General features: G+C 35.5%; 3 protein-coding genes across 4 annotated transcripts; 1 reads left to right on the top strand and 2 right to left on the bottom strand.

Annotated features, from left to right (window-relative positions):
- Positions 1–1,678: 1,678 nt before the first annotated feature.
- Positions 1,679–8,533, bottom strand: Nubp1 (NUBP iron-sulfur cluster assembly factor 1). 2 transcript variants are annotated; one of them, XM_076621438.1, is made up of 7 exons: positions 8,411–8,533; positions 3,736–3,977; positions 3,108–3,209; positions 2,539–2,629; positions 2,158–2,423; positions 1,876–2,062; positions 1,679–1,804 (listed from the first exon to the last, which is right to left on the bottom strand). In XM_076621438.1, exons 2-7 carry the CDS (start codon positions 3,910–3,912, stop codon positions 1,749–1,751), a joined length of 879 nt encoding a protein of 292 aa, XP_076477553.1. In that variant the 5' UTR covers positions 3,913–3,977; positions 8,411–8,533; the 3' UTR covers positions 1,679–1,748. The 2 variants fall into 2 exon arrangements, with proteins under 2 accessions (XP_076477553.1, XP_033200259.1); XM_033344368.2 differs by lacking the exon at positions 8,411–8,533 and adding an exon at positions 4,346–4,692.
- On the top strand, positions 3,531–7,148 carry LOC117162497 (tektin-3). Its single transcript, XM_076621437.1, has 9 exons — positions 3,531–3,586; positions 4,678–4,763; positions 4,830–5,066; positions 5,619–5,851; positions 5,981–6,090; positions 6,149–6,297; positions 6,378–6,600; positions 6,656–6,810; positions 6,908–7,148. The coding sequence occupies exons 1-9, from the start codon at positions 3,560–3,562 to the stop codon at positions 7,116–7,118; spliced, it is 1,431 nt and encodes a 476-aa protein (XP_076477552.1). The 5' UTR covers positions 3,531–3,559; the 3' UTR covers positions 7,119–7,148.
- Cox11 (Cytochrome c oxidase copper chaperone COX11) lies at positions 6,869–8,540 on the bottom strand. The gene is made up of 4 exons (XM_033344370.2): positions 8,411–8,540; positions 7,905–8,134; positions 7,488–7,811; positions 6,869–7,409 (listed from the first exon to the last, which is right to left on the bottom strand). The coding sequence occupies exons 2-4, from the start codon at positions 8,106–8,108 to the stop codon at positions 7,263–7,265; spliced, it is 675 nt and encodes a 224-aa protein (XP_033200261.1). The 5' UTR covers positions 8,109–8,134; positions 8,411–8,540; the 3' UTR covers positions 6,869–7,262.
- Between the last annotated feature and the right edge of the window lie 12,059 nt (positions 8,541–20,599).

Here is a 20,599-nt window from a genome sequence, read left to right as displayed (position 1 = left end):
CTGTTTTGCACGCGAATTAAGAATGTTCCTAGTAATGTTTTGTTGTCCTTTCCTAATTTCCTTGTATATATATGTATATATATATATATACACTATACATATATATATATATAGTATATATATAGTATATACTATATATAGACTCTATATAGTAGATTCTTAAGTATAGTAGACTATATTCTGTATAGTAGACTATAGTATATACTATATATAGACTCTATATAGTATATACTATATATATATATAGTATATATATATATATATATGTCGGAGATGAAAGAACACCGGAGCCTTTGGAATTTTGGATAATCCCGCAACATTGTAATCTAGAGTCTACTATAGCTGTAATTGAACAATTGTAGTTATTCAATCCGATTGTAATTGTTTGCGAGTTGTGATAATGAGCTTGGGCTCGAGGCGACAGCTAGTCGCTGAACGTAGCCGCGGTCACGGGATGAACGCTTTGTCTAACAATGGTATGGAGTAATTCTATAGCTCTCCTTAAAAGAAATATTCGTGGCGGCACGCGACAGTAAACATTCCAACGGTCTCTGTCCCGTAGCTCGCCACACGCAGACCCTATTCTTCGAGCAAGATGATTGCTAGAGTCGATGCGTCTCCGCAGTACATGTTCAGCTAGCCCGAGGGTCCGTTATAAATCTTAAGATTTAGTTGACTAAAGTCCTTTAAACAAACAGTCTTTGTCCCAGCTACGGGAAGATAGGAGAGACCTATTTTTCAACGAACGGCGTCTCCCACTAGCAACTTTCCCTCGAGGACGACTAGCATCTTTTTCTAACCACCGATATGGAGATTGACCAATTAGCAGCAACGCCAAATTCCCTCACCTTCTGAACGAAGGCTATCCTCGACGAATCCGATGATCTCGTGTCCTCAAACACACTCCATCATAGTTTTCCTCTGCAGCATCACCGCGACGGAGAGTCATTCTCTCGTGAGGTCGTATTAGCGAGTTACTTAGTGTCTGTACGCTCGGTGGATATTCCACGTTTTCGCAAAGAGTCCGACTTAGATTTTTGTGAGCACGTACATCTATCATTCCGTTGACCGCGGATTCGTTATTGAACCTAAGACCAACATCACTAGTATCGCGAGTGTCCAACCGCCGCGGTTGATTGTCGAGTCGGTAGTATCCATACCCGTATTAACAGACCGTATCTTCGTTATAACACGACGATGGCCAATTCCAATGAAGATTTATCATATGCCCACAACCTTATTCCTGACCCTTCTCCGACATATATATATATATATTACAAATTAGTTTTTAATACCTTATGTGTATATGCATTGTGCATATATACGTTTCAAAATCAAGTGATAATTATTTAATTAATAATTAACATGTAGTAATAATTATACTTATTTCTATTTTATATTATGCTTATTGACATATTATTTACTATAATTAGTGCTTATAGTAGTGCTGTAATGTATAGTGGCCTAGTTCTTATTGTATTCATCATGAAGTAATTCAAATAGTTATAAATGGTTAAATATGCTTACTTTATTCTACATTCTATACAAATATATCATTACAAAATTTTAAACACATCATATCGCACATTATCATACTTATATAGACTGCAAAGTATACTAAAAGGAATGGACACTTATTAAATGTATAAAATATATTAAGAAAGAAAAGAAAACAATATTTTACATTTTTTACACAATTTTAATACACACATACATGTTCTTGTAATATAAATATCACATTTTTTCTTTTAAGTTATATCAATCTCATAGTTGTTTTTTATTTTTTCACATTGTTCAATAATTTCTGAAATAAAAAAGATTAATTTGCACAATACAAACGCCATACAAAAATATGTGTCACTTAGAAAAACTTACTTTGAACAATCGTCTGTAATGTCAAAATAGTTGGTGATTCTGGTAGTTCCGTTAAAAAATTTTTTCCCTCATCACAACACTTAGCCAAAAGTGGATCCAATGGTAGAGAACCCAAAAATTCTATATTCAATTCTTTAGCCATTGCATAACCACCACCTGTTAATGCTGGGAATATTTCTACAGAATTCTGCATAAGAAAAAGGTGCTCATAAAAATAACAATAACAATTCAAATTACAGTAACATTATCTAATCAACTTAATATTATCTTTTTCATACTTACTTTACAATTAGGACACATGAAGATACTCATATTTTCAATAACACCTAAAATTGGTATATTCACTTTTCTGCAAAAATCAATTTCTTTTCTCACATCTAATAAAGCAACCTGTTGTGGAGTTGTTACTATTATTACTCCTGTAATGCCAGCATCTTTAAGATATGAAGTTGCTGATAAATGCTCATCCGATGTACCAGGGGGTGTATCCAAAATAAGATAATCCAATGAACCCCAATCTACTTCTGATAAAAATTGTCTAATCATTCCTAGAAATAATAAAATGAACAAGAATGTATATGAATAATAGTAAAAATTATTATTATTATTGTTAATAAAAATGTGTACATATATGGAAAACAGAAGTAGCTATAAATCAAATACCATTTTTTTTGGGTCCTCTCCATATCACTGCATCACTTGGACTTGTAAGTAAAAATCCAATAGACATTAGTGACAAATTGTCTTCTATATACTACAAAAAGAGAAGCAACATTAATAAACGAGTTCTATTAACTTTATATAGACTCATATTTGAAAATATAAGTTCGAAATTAATGATATTTCCATTCACATTTATTAGTATTCTTTTTTTTATGAATGTTACATACTCCTAAAGTTTGATTCCAACTTTCTAACAAGAACTTTGAAAGAAAGTAAAACATGCTGAAAAGTGTTGAGTTTTCCCAAAATGACTTTTCCCAAAACCATTTTGAGATGCCATTAAAAAGAAATTGTACTTTGCAACTACACTAGTGCCATTACGACAAAAGTTGTATAGTCTTATTTATAATAGAGTGTGTTAAACAATAAATTTTACTTTACTATTTTATTCTAACTTTACCTAGAACAATATTACAACTCAATTATTAGAAACACCCTGTATAACCTTACTATATCCAAATATGGTACTACATATTTATCTGAATTTATTTCTGTCTATAAAAACTTACCACTGGCGACCATCCTGATCCACTTTGATGAACTTGTTCACCTATCACACCTAATACTCTTGGTTGAGATGGTCCACAAATATCAATATCTAGTATCGCAACCTACAAAATTTGTTATTTTAAATTATCATTCAGCAAAATTAAAAATCTATAAAATTGAGCTTTATATATGTTATAAACAATTTCTTTACTTATACTTAAGGTTACAAGTACATCATATAGAATATTAAAGGCTTAATATATAATCAATGATCAAATAAAATACTGCTATAGAATAATATAATAAATGTATGATATATATATATATATTTTATATTATATATAAAATATTTGTTATATATATATATATATAAAAGTAAAAGAGTGTAAGTATATTCTTTAGCATGAACTGTATACTATAAACTGTAATGATTGCTAGAAATTGCTCTGTTGATATATACATAGAAAACAATATGGATGTTCTTGCTACAAGAAGGAAGGTAAGCATTTTTAATATAATATTAACTAAGATAACATTTAGTTTATATTGTAAAACATATGGCATAAAAATGTATAGATAACAATACTTCATAAAATAAAAGTTTAAAATAATTATTTCTCACAATTTTTATGTTAGAAAGATACATACATTTATATCAGCATTGCTTGCTGCCAAGAATCTGGATATTAATGACGTTATAGTACTTTTACCAACTCCCCCTTTACCAGATAACACCATTAGTTTATTTTTAACTGTGGAAAGCCTTTCTTTAACAAGATCTATAGTAGGATCCGGTTGTCTGGCAATACCAGACGCGCATATCATTTGATTTGGACAACCAGCGCATATTGATACCTTCCCTGCATCTTTATTTGCAGTGCCAGGACAATCTATAAAAATGTTATTACTTATCCACTATATAACAAATAAGGTTTTACTAATATGTTACATTCATGCTAGATGTATAGAATTATTACATTCAGTTTCTATAAAAAACATTATTACAACAATTATAATAATTCAAACAATTCAAGCAGGTACATTTGAAGATGTTGCTTATCTTTTAAATCATTGAAACAAATATTGAAATTAAAAACACAATATAATATAACCTTACATATAAATACAAACGTATTACTAAATTAAAAGTGATTCTTCGCACACTTGAATTAGTTATCGTATGTAATAATTATAATACCAAATTATAAATGATATATTAAATATTTTGTGAAATATTTTTTGTTGCATATATACTTACGTTGTGGTATATCACCAGGTATATCTGCCATGTTGGATAATAACCAACTAAACTAACTGCGACTAATAATTGTTCAAGTAACGGATAAAAAGATAACGTCTAAAATCTATCTAAAAATGTTTCATATTTTTTAAAAACAGTTTAGTGATTTCTCAATTCCCATTTTATGCTAACTAAGGATTAAATCTCAAATTCATCATCCTTACAAAATTTAAATGAGATGCGATTTAAAGTTTTCACTTTATTTTACCATTGTTAGCTTCTGACCCTAGTTAAAATAAGTGCAATATTTTCTCTTTTAATATATTTTATTTATGTAAAATTTGAAACAGTTGCAATTGTGGAGTAATTTTGACGGTGGTTATAATTTGTCTTGGCGTCCCAGTATGGAATATAAAAATGTTAAAATTCTACCCTTGTAAGTTTTCGATAGATTAGTATTGCTTCATTTAATTCATGTCTCACAAAAAATATTTTTTTGTAGAATCACACATTCAACACCCAATTATGCATCAGATGTTGCAAATAAACCAAATTCATTAAGATTTCCTAATTTAGTGACGGGATATAAATGTGATGCACTGCATGCTTCAAAAACTGTTCTACATACGCGATATACACCAAATGAATGGTTTCAGAAACAAATGAAATATTACAACGAAGCAGATGCATGTAGATATTCATCAGAGAGAGTGAGAAACGAAACTTTGCGAATTATTAGGTAAACGCCATATCAGATTTTACACTAATAGAACGCTATTTTTCGTTAATCTTATTACTAGTCTTGTTTTATTATGAATTCTATATGAATGTTCTATATGAAATTCTATGCTATGAATATAGTTTTACAGATTTTAGAATCAAGTATATCTCAAATTCTATATGGGATTTAGGTTTAAAAATTGAGGTAATGAATGCAAAATGTGGAATGATATTTAAACAAAGTAAATAATTTGTGGAATTTTGTGTATATAATGCAAATAATACTTACTTTTACATGTCCAAATATTTTTGTTACAGAATAATTGAATATGATTTCGATTAATTTATATTATTGTATAATATATGTATAAAAATATGTGTTAAATTAACAATATAGAATTTTATAGTACAATAGATAGTGTTTCATAGAAAAAAGAGAGGAAACGATATATCACAGTATATATAGTCAAATTTTGTTACTATCTGAATACTTTTGGAAGCAACTTTAGTAAGTCAAATTGCATGTATATGTTATAATGTACATAATAATAATAAACAAATACTGTAACAGAGATGCTGAAGAGAAAGTACAATCTGGACAATACAATACCAGCAGAAGACTTGGTGAAAGAATAAATGATGTCAATTTTTGGAGGAATGAAATAACATTGGAATTAGAAAGGTTACTTCAGGAAATTGAAAAATTGCAAGATTGTCATTCTGCTTTAGATAAAGCTATCAAAGACATTGAAGATCCATTACATATAGCAGAAGAGTGTCTTTATCATAGAGAAGCTAGGAAAGGTATGGCAAATAAGTTTGATAGTAAATAAAATATCATTGCTGTGAATAATAATGTTATTGGTTGCTATTGCTATTGTTGTCATTAGAATATATAATCTAGTAATACTGTTCCATCTCCCTGTTGTACAGATACAGAACTTGTACATGACGATTCGGAGAAATGTTTATTTAGGGAAATAGAAATCTTAAATAAAAATAAAATAAAATTGAGAACTTACTTAGATAAATGCAAGGATCAGGTAATATTGAATTAAGTGATTAAATTTTAGTGTGATCATAAACCGATTTTACTTGCAGCTACGGAACTGCAGAATCTCTCAATGTCAATTAGAATTGGACCTAAAGAATAAAGAAAATGCATTAGAAATAGATACAATGTGTCATCACTTGAACAATTACAGTCACGGACTGCAATATTATAACGGAATTGAAAAATATGATGCATGGTATATAAAATTTTGTAAATAAATCCAATTTGTATTAACAGGTTGCTTTATGTAAAAATTAAATTTATCTATCTCATTAGCTTTGCTGAACAAGATACGTGGATACACACTGCTAATCAGATAGTTCAGAAATCACAGATAGAGAGGAATAAATCTTGCCAATTAAAGACAAATGTAGAAGCTCTTATGATTAAAATTACACAAGAAATGTGGGATGCATGGAATAATACGAACAATGCTTTAGCACATAGATCTTCTGAATTACTTGAAGCTAAAAATAAACTTCAACAACATTTACAAATGGTACAAATAGTTATATTCCATATATTGAAATAACAGTGTAACATACTATTTTTAGATACAACAAGAAATCTTTGATGTTGAGAAAAACATGGAGTTGATGCATAAAGCTATTGGAGATAAGAGTTACATACTGAAGGTAGCACATACTAGATTTGAAGGTAGAATGCATCGCCCGGACATAGAGCTTTGTCGTGATTATGCGCATATAAGGTTCATTTTAATGTGTTTATATTCATGATTACAAAGGATAATAAGAAATAAGAAAAGAAAACTTTTAATATCTTTTTAATGTATTTTGCTTTCACAGCCTTCAGAAGGAAATTGGAGAAATAAATCATCAAATAGAAAGGATGCACAGAACATTGAAAGAACTAGAGAATCAACATCAGAAATTATTAAAAACACGAGCAATGCTGGAGCACGATCTTATACTAAAGATTGACGCAATACATATTGATCGAGAAAAAGTCTCTGGTCTTAGACGTGCTTATCCAATTAATATTCTTTTCAAATGTTAATGCTCACCAATAAATACATAGTTATTATTATATATTATTACATTGTCTTCCCCAAAAATTTAAACAATGTAATGTAATTAACAACATATTAGGTATTGAACATATATTTGTCAAAACACTAACATCCTTTTTTTACAATTTTTACTATTTTTTCACGAAACTCGGTATAGGAAATGTCATTCCTTCTTTGGCTTCAAAGAATGTATAGGAAAGTACAATTTCTTCAACATTTTCCATTTTTGGATCATCAACAAACTCTGGATCAACGTAAAAAAATACTGGCATGTCAACCTTTAACAATACACATTAGATAACATAATTAAATGACTTCCTATCTCTATAATAATGCAATTATTTTATTAAACCTACTTCTTCATGTGGATTAAGTTGTTGTTCCTCGAAACAAAAACACTGAATTTTATTAAAATATTGTGCAGCTTCATATGGTACTACGTTATAAGTAGATATACCAGTCACTGGTACATTTAATGGATTTTTTGCTGTGTAAAATGCTAAGGCAGTTTCTCCAGGAACAACTTTTATAAAATTTTGTTGTGGTTTGAAATTCCATTGCATCATGGCTGCTGTATCAGCATTAAATTTTATTTTTATCACTCTATCCTTAATAGGTTTCATTGAATGCACTTTGCTGTTATCATGATTGGTTGATACAGTACCACCATAATTATATGACTATTGAGGAAATTTATTCTCAAACATCATAATGTCAAACGTAAGGTACATATTAAAATATGGATAGCATATTTTAAAAACAACGATAATTACCTGACAAAATATTCTATATAAAGGCACGGAAGCATAAGTAAAACCAACGACTAAAATACCAAATCCGCTCCAATATAAACGCGAAGAACGCATTCGTCTTTTGTGAGTCGCATCGTAATATTGATTAAACAAAACTCGAGACACATTCGTATGTACTTGCCTTCTGTAGTAATTCAATATATTTTGATAGATTTTCGTGTGCATTTTATTTTCTCCTTTATTAATTTAACCTAAAAGTTTATGAAAACTTTTCAAAATCTACCATAAAGTAGATTTACCAAATGCAATGTACAATTTGGTGAAAAAAGACTAATTTCATAACATATTTTAGTCATATTTATGAAAATTCGATTTAGTTTATCATATTTGTTTCACAAATTTATGGAGAATTGCTTGTTTAAAATAATAACCAAGTCTCTTTTGCGCGAACAATGTCATCACTATCAAGACTCGCAAGACTAGCAACCATAGAGATATAAAGATAGAATATGCAAATTATATATTACCGTTTAAATGGATACGATATGGCAATAAGAACAAAGCACTGCATAGAAATCGCTTCTGCCCTTGTCTAATCGGGCATGTACCACATGCATACTGCCGCCGCTCGTTAGTCGGTGTTAAGAGAGAGGGAGGAAATGATGCTCGCTCACGCTCACTGTTCTAGTTGTTCCCGGACTGGGGCTGCACCTTGCGGCCAAGCGCTGGAAGCAGTTCTACGCTAGCATATAACAAGAATCTACAGCCAGAAACAAGTAGTCAATGCTAATTATCGCTAATCTTCGGAACAAATTCCTCCTTCTCCAAATCCAGGAGGAAAAGAATCTTAAGGGGGACTAAGGTTAATTCGTACAAAAATAAGACACGTTTTTGTGAATTATTTGTGACGACACAGTTAAAATCTCTTTATTAAAACCAATAGTACATTAAAGTATGACATTCGAAGAATATTGTATAAAATTTTCACGGAGAAATATTAAAAAATACAGCAATGGCAACAATTATTCGGACGTGTCTCGGAAAAAATCAAAGTTCATTCGTTAGGTAACAGTTTTCCCCAGGTAACGCTGGGAGGGTTTTTCGAAATTTCAATTTTTCACTTTTTTGGAACACTTTGAAGGGAAAATTAGCCGCAAATTTTCGCAAAATCGGCTAATTTTCCCTTCAAAGTGTTCCAAAAAAGTGAAAAATTGAAATTTCGAAAAACCCTTCCAGCGTACCTGGGGAAAACTGTTACCTAACGAATGAACTTTGATTTTTTGATTTCAGATGATCCAGCACCAAGTTATCAGGGGCATCACAATTCTACCTTTTTTCCGAGACACGTCCGAATAATTGCTGCCATTGCCGTATTTTTTAATATTTCTCCGTGAAAATTTTATACAATATTCTTCGAATATCATACTTTAATGTACTACTGGTTTTAATAAAGCGATTTTAACTGTGTCGTCACAAATAATTCACAAAAATATGCCTTATTTTTGTACGAATTAACCTTAGTCCCCCCTTAAAAAAAAGATAGAAATATGACAAGATGCGGTAAGCGAATACAACATGTTTAAAGATACTTTCTTATCTATAATAGGAAAACCAATAGTAGAAAACAATAATCCGAGTAAAATTGACCGCATTCCACTCCGGAGAAACAATGGAATGAATGCAAACCCTGATGAAGCAAACAACAGACCCAGAAAAGAAAAAAGACAGATCTGATAAAACGAAGAATGTGAGATGGCCAGGGAATAAAGAAATTAAAACCTGATTAAATTAAGGAAAAATTCCACTATATAAAAATGGAAGGTATGAAAAATTGAACAAAATTAAAACCTGACCCAAGAATTTCGAAATCGAAGAACAATGAGAGGTCCGCGACATGTACCGCCTTGCGCGGATTCTGCCCACCACAATACCCAGTACGATAAACAAGCAACTGCAACGCTTCAAGAGATCAAGTATCGGCACCAGCAAAGGTAATTACGCATCAAGAAGGTACGACTTATCATCAGCAGAAACTAATACTGTAAGAAGAATGCAGCAGCAAGGACTTCTGAAAAAGGAAAATTTCAACAACACGTCTACGAAAATCACATCAGCGGAGAGAAGAAACCCTAATACTTTCAGAAGGACACCAGCAGAAACGAAGATAGCAGCACCCGCAGAAATAATTACGTGCCGAACTCCGCGTTACTATGGTGTAAACCGTCACGTGACAATTATACCATGATGGTTTTAGCACAAATAAGCGTAGCCTCATAGAGCAAAGTTTAGTTGAGTTGACTATTACTCTTAACAATCAAGAATTATTATTGTATATGTTGAGATATGTATAATTTTCTGTGTTATACTAGGTTAAATGCGTAGTAGAGATACTTGTATGTGAATATCAGTGTGTGGAAGTATGTGTGTCCGAAGCGTCTCGAAAACAGATGAATGTAAACTCTTCAGTCGGTTAAGGTCCGTCGAAGGGTCGGTTAAGAGTCGTCGAAGAGTCGGTTTACAGTCGGGTATAGAAGAAAATGCTGAGACGCGTGCAAGTGTGTATCGATGAATATATAAGGAATCGTCCATGAAATAAATATATCATTGTTTTAATATTAATCCTCAGTATAAATTTAGTGTTCCTATAACATTATTTCGGCCTCAAAGATCCACAATTCTCAACAGTATATTTAATCAAGCCTTCTTTAGCACGTCGACTGCTACACGTGTTTTCAAAGAAATTTCCGTCAGGCCACGCGTACAGCAGTACCAAGCGTTCTTTGCTAGGTGCTCCCATCGATATTTTAGTAACGTTAATCGCTTAAGTGGTGGTCTCAAGAATGATCTTTCGTTTCATTTGTTCGCAACATTAAAATCACTAGCTGTTGTTGAATATAATGAAGGAAAGTGTGGTATAGATTATTCCGATGTGGTTTCTTATGCCACCACAATTAGAAAAGGAATCAAATGGTACAGAAAACTTGGCATTCAATTCTTTCTGGGAATTTCTGTTGTAAACGGTTTGACGGTTTACAAAATTGCAACAAGAAAAAATATAAATATTAGAATATTTAGACAATTATTAGTTGCAAAATTATTAAGGTTGCCTGAAAATACAAAAAATCCTCGTTTTCGATGGAGTCAGCATAATATCGCCGTTCGGAAAAATGATTCCGGAAGAAGCATTAGACGCGCATGCAAACTATGTTATGCAAATAAAAGACGTCGAATGGACCGAACAAAGGCACAAAAGAATTTGAAGAAAACAACAACTTATTGTCCAAATTGTCCCGACCAACCTCAACTATGTATAGAATGCTTTAAAGTTTTACATTCTGAATAATTTTTTAAATAAACCATTTTCGTATTTTTATTTTATAACAATTCAACTATTATTACAATTAATTATTAATTAACAATTTATTATTATGGAATATCTTTTCAAATACCTACGACGATCCTTCGCAAGTAGTCAAATAAGCGACACCCGAATATGGGTTACGTGGCCTGACCAGAAACTTTGCTGACACCCGAATACGGGTGTCGTGGCGGTCAACGTGTTAAGACTATTAGACGTTTAGAATGACCGTTCGCTGTGATAACTTGCGATCTCGTCGTGACTGAAAGAATCACGCAGATTATGCTGCCTTCAATAACTGAAGACGCCTTTTTGGATTTGGAAGACGGATTTTTTGCATTTCTCTTCCCACTATGAGCAGAAATATCTGCTCGTCTTTGGGCAAGATGCGAGAAGCCAGATTGGTTGCCACAGAGAGTATTATTGTTACAAACAGTCTTGGTTCATGCTAAATGCCAAAAGCAAGAAGGAATCATAGAGCCGAAAACCTTAATAGTAAAAAATGTGCAGAACATTGGTTTAAACGTTTGTTAGCTGCCAAAATTAAAAGAGAAGACAAGAGGAATCGAAGGAATTAGGATTAATCATAGAGTAAATAGAAATTAGTTTTTCGCCGTCAATCCAGATGTTACGTCGCGTAACACTCTACCTAGCCGAGGCCACACACCGCGGGCAAGATGGCAACCAGATGTCTTCGGATACTCACTGCGTACCCTGAATAGCCTCAAGTACCTTCCATAAATCTCATAGATTTCCTAGTAAAGGTCCTTCAAATCAAACAAACGTCTATTTCCGAAGAATTTCTAAAGACTATTGTCTACCACGGCGGGACAAGGGAAAGTTAGTTCTTCTCACGTATGATGCAACTTTCCTCCCACTAACCACTTTCTCTCGAGGGCGGTTAAGACCCTTCGTTTAACCAATTAACAACGAAGCCTATTTCCCTCACTCTCTTAACTAACATCGGCACCAACAAATCCGATGGTCCCGTGCGCTAGACACACCCATCCTTAGCTTTCCTCCGAGACAGCATCGTCTCCCAAGACAGTACTGATTTTACATCCTTCGAACGGTCAACATCCTTCCACCGGGTATACACACCCGCAGATCAGTCACTCACTCATCTCGTACATACGCACCAGCGTAACTGCCTTCGTTATAAGTTGTTGGAATAAACGGTGAAATATAACTTACTCTACTGTGTCATATTCATTTAACCACCTCTGTTATCTTAACCGAAACAGGGAAACGACTACTTCACGGCGTCGATTCACCGAATCGTAGCGAGAATTTACGCCTCTCGCTGACGCGATTTCCTCGCGACCGCGTCTCTCCGCGAACGGTCGTAACATTTGGTCCTTCGAGCCGGATTATCAGTGGCAAGTGGATAGTTTTGTCACCCATCCGGTTGAAACATTTGGTCCTTCGAGCCGGATTCAGTGACAAGTGAAAAGTGTGGACACGTAACCGGTCGAATCATTCGATCCTCAAAGCCGCATCACGCGTCAAATGAAAAGTGCATACCAGTGACACCCACTATCATACAGTGCTACGTGAATCCAACATAACCAGCAGCGGAAGCGTTACCCCCCAACGAGGTCAGTAACGTCAAGGATCGTCACCCTTGAAGAGGTATAATTCGGTGGTTAAAACGCAACCACGCAACCTCCTGCCGCAACTGGACAATCTTCAACAGAAGTAAGTTATAACCACTCCACTCTCAATTATATAACAAACAATGGCAACCGGAAACGAAACAGAAATCATCTCCTTGCATCGGGAGCGAAGCAATCTAAGCGACCAATTCCAGGCCGTATCGAAATCACTCGACGAATACGAACAGTCTGGTCAGCACTACAAGGCCACCTTAATAACTTATCGAAAACAAGTCGACGACATTTGGAAACGGTTCAACATTGTCAACGACCAATTACTTGAGCTCGACGACATCGCACCTGTGGACTTACTCGATGTCTATGTGGATCTGGTAGTACGATTGAACGATCTCATCGAAATTAATTCTTCCTCAATGGATGCCTCCAAGAGAGTGGCGAATCCAAAACCTCCGGAATGCAGCAGCAAAACTCCTAGCAGGTTCCAGAGACCACCGATCCCATCGCACGACACGCGAAGCTCATCGCATCACGCTCGCAACGTGTCGCCTACACGCGACTTGACAACAACCACATTAGCATCGGCAGGAACTGAACAATCGGATTCAACGCTACTAATCACCTTGAATGTGACAAGCTTCAACGAGCCTTGGGACCTGAAGAAAAAGAGGGTCTAACCAGGCGACAAATCATTTCAGAAACTAATCTCCCACAATTTGTTACAGAACATTCTATCTGATCCCAACGATTCTCTACTGAGTTCACAGAGCGCCGTACCGAACGAGTCGCGTATCACAGACATCTCACTGGAGTCACCCTTGGCTCCAAAAATGCCAACATACTCTCCAACACCAAGGCAAGTCACAGTCACGACATCCAACGGTCATTCTCCACCGAGGGTCATCACTAAGAGAATGCGATTCGAGCGGGTCATCGGGGGGAGTCCAGCCTCCCAATCAACCTCAAAACTCCGCACCGCGCTTGATGAATCTTCACCAAGCATCACCGACATTCCCTTCGACGATACTTCCTGGGCCGAGGTGTTTAAAGACACTTCCAAAAGCAAGATTCACGACACTTCTTGGGTCGTGAATTTCACCTGGAAATCGCTTGGCATCGACGAGGAAGACGGCGATCTAGACTACAAGGGAGACAACGTTCCAGCCAGGCAACGGCCCTTCGGCCGCATCGCCAAGTTCACCCTAGGGACGACAGCATCATCCGGACGGCTGTGGTTCACACGGCAAGGAGCATCTTGGATCGAGGTGCCACGCAGCTCGTCCTACCATCGAGCCAAGTCGATCCAGCAGAATACGGGTCATCAACAATCAACATGGAGTTGGGCGGCAGCTCCAATTAACTTTACCTTTACAGAACTCTTGATCGGTACCCTCTCAACGGGGGGAGTATGTTACGTCGCGTAACACTCTACCTAGCCGAGGCCACACACCGCGGGCAAGATGGCAACCAGATGTCTTCGGATACTCACTGCGTACCCTGAATAGCCTCAAGTACCTTCCATAAATCTCATAGATTTCCTAGTAAAGGTCCTTCAAACCAAACAAACGTCTATTTCCGAAGAATTTCTAAAGACTATTGTCTACCACGGCGGGACAAGGGAAAGTTAGTTCTTCTCACGTATGATGCAACTTTCCTCCCACTAACCACTTTCTCTCGAGGGCGGTTAAGACCCTTCGTTTAACCAATTAACAACGAAGCCTATTTCCCTCACTCTCTTAACTAACATCGGCACCAACAAATCCGATGGTCCCGTGCGCTAGACACACCCATCCTTAGCTTTCCTCCGAGACAGCATCGTCTCCCAAGACAGTACTGATTTTACATCCTTCGAACGGTCAACATCCTTCCACCGGGTATACACACCCGCAGATCAGTCACTCACTCATCTCGTACATACGCACCAGCGTAACTGCCTTCGTTATAAGTTGTTGGAATAAACGGTGAAATATAACTTACTCTACTGTGTCATATTCATTTAACCACCTCTGTTATCTTAACCGAAACAGGGAAACGACTACTTCACGGCGTCGATTCACCGAATCGTAGCGAGAATTTACGCCTCTCGCTGACGCGATTTCCTCGCGACCGCGTCTCTCCGCGAACGGTCGTAACACCAGAGTTCCGTCGCCAGTAGTTTACGATAGCGATAATTATCCCTGTTTTATAACCTACATAGAGAATTATATCAGAACTTTGTTAATAAACATACAACTAAATGAATCGAATAAATTACCAATTAAGAAGATATTGAAAATCTTTATTTATTCCAAGAAAACTTTAATCCTTCCCGTGCTCCTTCTAGTCCTCCTTCTAATCCTTCTAGTGCTCCTGCACATAGCAGGTAAGCCGAAACGGAGTTAATTTACCAGTCGCATTGATACGCTAGTTAACGTTACTCTTATTGTCATATTAACGAATTAGAATATCAAGAATACAATAGTTTGGAAATTCAAAATAGTGCAGCGCTTTAGAAAGGCGCGACAAGTTTTTGAATCTATCCTATCCAATCGTTCGCCTTTGTTACGTCGCATGGAGCATGTGCACCCCAGCCAACGCTACCTGGCAGCCAGCGGCCCACCTACCTTCTTCCCCACCCTCAATAAACTCAAGGACCCACCATAAAACGTCACCTTCTAGCTTAATTGTTTCCATATGTTTGCCAATCAATCTATTTGTCTAGAAGCATTTCGGTTTATGTCCGGATTAGGAAAAATCCTTGATTTTATTAGGCTCTTAAAAAGCACGGAAAAAGCAGGTAGTAACCGAATGGGAAAACCCAACACATGTCCACCGAAAACGACTGGTTTTCCCCAGGAATGAAGTCACTCCCGACGCACGCTGGTGGGAGACTTCCTCGTATCCTTCTTCATTAGCTGGGTCATAACCAATCGGCATCAAGCTTTCCTTCGGAAAAATATAAGAGCTTAAGGGAGTCTTCACCGGGGTCACTCTCACGTCAGTCGAACACAGTCAATCGTCACAACACCACGTCATACGCGACAACCCGAACGGAGTCTCAGGTCGTACTCATTCGTAGTCAGTGTTATCAACCATTCGTTCTTACGCTCTCACCCTCTGATCCTCTGACTTTACGTTGTACATTCTGGCCGAGTCAAACATCACAACTGTTTCATTTAACTCAACTCATCGTGTATACAAGGTGTCATAATAAAACACAACTGGAAACTTGTTACATCAGTGTACTATTCAATTAACCACCTCTATTACCCTAATCGTAATAGGGGATCGATCATCTCGCGGCGTCGATTGAACAATCGTAACGGGAATTTACGACTCCGGTTGATGCGTTTCTCCGCGATCGCGTCTCTCCGCGAGTGATCGAACAGCCTTGTTTCGAAATAACGAACGAAAGTCAAACTAATCGAAATAGTTTAACGACTATTTCTGGTGGCAGCAACTACGCAAAATCAGTCACTGTGATAACAAACGAAACAAACACTTAAAGACTGAAAAAGAGCGTTCTTACTTAAACCAGTCAACAAATTCTTATTAATAGTTTTTGTAAACAAAAAGACTGCAGATCCGATACAGGATCTGTTTTATTCAGTTATGTTAGCAGACTATCAGCAGAAATACGACAGAACCTGTTGGAGCTGATCGGTAACAGAAATCGACTAGAGTTTTACTAATTTTTATGCTGTTACGTTGGTGGCCGAAACAAAACAGACTCTGCGCAATGCAATTGGGCGGCGAAATGACAGCAGAAATCGAGCAGATTCTGCAATTTTGGTTATTTAAACTTTAAATAGAATGGTGTATGCTGGATTTTGAAAATCTAATTATTAATCTTTTCCATAGTATGATAGTTTAGAGTATAATAACTTCAATTGTGAATTAGTACCTCATCCCATCTCGCATTAAAGTATCTCATTTTAATGACATTTTGTCATTACCACTTAATGATAAAATCCGCAATCACTTAGTTACCAACCAAATAGATGATCTGTGGTTGACAAATCATTGCTTCTCCTACATACATAAACTACATCCATAAATCAATAGAAAGATGTGGTATGTAGATAGTCCAAACGTGACCCAAACGTAATCATCTCCGTCGTGTTTTCATCGATTTGTAATGGGATTGTAATAACTCAAAAAGCGAGGATGCCTCTGCTCTTTTATTATATGAACGCATTCCGTTTATTCTTTACGGTTGCACACTGCTGAACACCGTTGAACACCGTTGGATATCGCATGAACATCGTGCGATGCGTACGTTTTAGCTCTAGATTGATAAGCGCGAATTGCAGGGGGCGTAACAATCACTCTATTTTAGAAAGTGAGACAAGAAATTCCACATAATGTCAGATATGTCCTATGCTTAGGTAATGATAAAAGTAAAATTAATGTTGCTATTGTTATCGTTATCATTAATAAAAAGTAGTGTCATAGAAAGTTTATATGCAATATTTCTATATCTAGTTTGCAGTACTATATATCACTTTCTTAAACAATATCAGAGACTTTGGAAATTTGCTTTCTGGTAAGACGATACTAAAACGATATAGAAAACAGGAAGTTTATTCGAAAGTACTAAAATAGTTTATTGGACGGAGTCGTTGATCTGAACTCTACGTAGTTCATGACCGACATCTTGCCCGTCTCGGTGATTCGGCCGTCTGACGTGCGTATGTTTGATAGTTACGGAGTTTTACGTGGTGGGAGTAGTGTAAGATATTTTTGTATCTGGAAGATTAACGCAAAGGTATCTTGATCGCAGATTAAGGTAAATTATAACACGAAGGGTAATTCTAGTTGTTATATCGATTATAGGATATACCAGGTTATTTGCTTTAGTATAACATAAGTAAGAAAGGAATGAAAAGAGAGTATACAATGATAAATAGGTAATGTGTAAGGCAATGTAATTTTGTGGATGACAGAATGGATTTGTTTGGATTTTAGAAGATTAAAGAATAAATGAAGATACATTTAGAAGATATATGTGTTGTTTATTTGACTATTGACCATAAATTGTGAAATTAGGATTGAAATATAAATCATATATAGAATAGTTTTGAAAGGCTAAGGATATTGTTGGGTTAAGAAATGTACGGAAGAAGAAATTGTGAAATGTATGGGTAATGGAATAGAATACTATTATGAAATGTAGTAACTATAATCTGGTAATATATTAGTAAGGAATATCATGGTTGGAATTTTGTAATTAAACAGATACTATATGGAAAGTGATTAACGTTAAATTATTTTTACTTAAAGGAATGAAAGGTACTAGTAATAAAATAGAATGTTATTATTAAAGGTAGTAATTATATAGAATTATAGGAAATATAGTGGTAATTACAGTAGATTATAAGTGTAGATGAGATTTATGGCACGATACGGAAACAGATATGGAAGGAAAATGAATTCGCTGGAATAAGATTGAGTGGAAGGAAATGCAGAAAGGAAATTGTGGAGAAGCTTAATTTTATTTGAGAAAGGCAAGTTGGGGCAAAAAGAACAAAGCAATGTGAAAAATGAGGAAGAAAAATGAAAGAGAACATGGCAATTTAATAAGTGGTAAATGGGTGGTGAATGGAAAAAAGGATATAGAATAATAGGGGGTTCTCTAAAATACTTTTTTTGATGAAGAGATAGAAGAAAAAAAGATCCATGGTTCTGGGAAAAATAGATTAAGTATAAATGTAGATTTAAGTAGGTGACACATGAAGAACCTGGTTAGCTCTGCAGTAAGGTGTCGGACTTGTAACCTTTTGTTAGCATGTTCGGTTCTTGAGATTGTAGAGCCCTGCTGATGTTTGCAGGGAGGCTGCTCGTTTTTTTATAGTTGTTCAAACCAGCTCAAGGTAGTGAAGGGCATCTGATTTTGCTACCGTAAACAATTTTTATTCTACATTTGTTAGATGGGTAAAGAAGAGAGTACTGGCGCCGTTTGCCATGCTTAGTCATATAGGGGTGCATGAACTATTAAATTAATGCATGAATAAAGGAGAGAAATGTGGAAGCACCGCGATACATAAATTGGTAAAATATAAGTAAAATGATGAAAATGATTAAATAGATGCAAATAAATGCAAATAATATGGAAGCGGTGGTAAGTAAAAATAATAAAAATAATTAAAACAACAACAACAACAATAATAATAATAAATGTGAAGGAGATAGAGAGGAGGGTGGAATATGTGTGACTCGTCAGTAAGGCTATGCCCGGTAGTCCCTGCCTTAGACGTAGAGGTAGTCTCGCTAGGTGCGGTATTTGTATCATTCGCCCGTATATTCGACCGCTAGCGAGATAGACAGACTCGTTGTCGTCGTAGCCCTCTGGTGTTGGCGGTTGGTACCCGCGGATCGCCCGGGAGGTGTTTCATCGCGTTGATGCTGTCACGTAATAAAAGAACGAAGTTTTATAAGTAGGAAAATGAGCAAAAGCTCATTCGTATGCTTTATTAACTGCAGGTTACAAACTGAGCTTACTGTCTAAAGGACCGGGGTTTTTATTTCCTTATTATGACTCATATCTTATGGGTAGGGGTCTGGCTATTGTTTTTTCTCTTAGTTATTACAATGCTAGGTGTTGTCGATATATCCGATGTCAGCGGAATTGGGTGGTCATTACACCTGTTTTCTGGGTGGTCGTTACACTCCTCCCTTCGTAGAGTGAACTTAGTCCTCTAAGTTCTTGCGTTTCTTTAGAATCGATGGATGGAATTTGGCCTTGGGCGGTGTTGATAGTTCAAAACTTACTCTTGATTTCTTTTCTGTTCCAGGTTGCATAGGTGATACTGGTGCGTAAATGTTTATAGGGACGGCGGGTGTTGCAGTACTAATATTAGGTGTATTATTAACGGTGTTTTTCTTAATTTTACAACAAAACATGTGAATACATAATTTTGACAGTCCTATCTTATTGAGCAGATACAAACATATGAGTCCAATGGATATATATCCTATTATCTGCAACGTAGTGAGGCCCCAAGTTTTAATTCGTGTCATTCTGTGCGAAAAAGTTAATTGATTGGCTTTATCTTCTATTTGATTCAGGGTATCAGTATAACCGTTTAGATTGCTCATTACTTTAGGAGTTTTTTCTAAAGTGTCAAGCATTAAGGATAAGTCTACATTACTAGTTATATTTATAATTTTGGTCTTAATATTATAAAAAAACGCTCTTGGGGTTACCACTGATTCTCATATGGTTGTCTCCATACAATTTGTCTACAGTTACTTTAGTTTTTAACAGAGAGGGTTGCTTCAGTTTAACAATTTGATGTCCTTCTTTAGAGAATATATTGAGTTCTATTGGTTTTTCTGGTATAGCTATGTAGTGATTTTCGCTCTTGAGTGGTATAAAAGTTATTTCTGTGATCTTATAGACTGTGAATTTACAGAATCTCATGGTATTGTCTACACTAATTATTTCACTAATCGTGTTTTGAACGTCTATCATTTATAGGTTGAGTTAGTTTACAAATATAAAATTCGTGTTTGATTCGACATTGCTTGTCCAAATACATCTGATCTACATTCATATAAGTTAATCCTGAAGTGAAAAATATTGGATGTTCGACTAATGGGGCGAGAAATGCTCCGTTCTTTTGAGTCGGTATGGGGTATACCTGTTCTATTTCCCATTCTGAGTCAATTATCGTTGGAATTGAAATTTTAAAGAAGATCTTTTCATTTTGGACAAACAGTGTGAGTGTAGAGACGTCTAAAATGTTTTGGAAATTATTTTCTTC

This window comes from Bombus vancouverensis, chromosome 9 (assembly GCF_051014615.1).
Source record: "Bombus vancouverensis nearcticus chromosome 9, iyBomVanc1_principal, whole genome shotgun sequence".
Lineage (NCBI taxonomy): Eukaryota > Metazoa > Arthropoda > Insecta > Hymenoptera > Apidae > Bombus > Bombus vancouverensis.
Note: the sequence above shows the minus strand (reverse complement) of the source record. Positions and strands in the feature narration are given on the sequence as shown.

Coding starts and splice junctions, on each gene's coding strand:
- Nubp1 (XM_033344368.2), bottom strand. CDS start 4,376: ATGGCAGATATACCTGGTGATATACCACAAC. Junction 3,978..4,345: donor ACCTGGTGATATACCACAAC/GTAAGTATATAT, acceptor ACATTTTTATAG/ATTGTCCTGGCACTGCAAAT. Junction 2,424..2,538: donor GAGAGGACCCAAAAAAAATG/GTATTTGATTTA, acceptor TATTATTTCTAG/GAATGATTAGACAATTTTTA.
- Cox11 (XM_033344370.2), bottom strand. CDS start 8,108: ATGCACACGAAAATCTATCAAAATATATTGAATTACTACAGAAGGCAA. Junction 7,812..7,904: donor TATATAGAATATTTTGTCAG/GTAATTATCGTT, acceptor TTTCCTCAATAG/TCATATAATTATGGTGGTAC. Junction 7,410..7,487: donor AACTTAATCCACATGAAGAA/GTAGGTTTAATA, acceptor GTATTGTTAAAG/GTTGACATGCCAGTATTTTT.
- LOC117162497 (XM_076621437.1), top strand. CDS start 3,560: ATGGATGTTCTTGCTACAAGAAGGAAG. Junction 3,587..4,677: donor TTCTTGCTACAAGAAGGAAG/GTAAGCATTTTT, acceptor AATTTGAAACAG/TTGCAATTGTGGAGTAATTT. Junction 5,852..5,980: donor TCATAGAGAAGCTAGGAAAG/GTATGGCAAATA, acceptor CCTGTTGTACAG/ATACAGAACTTGTACATGAC.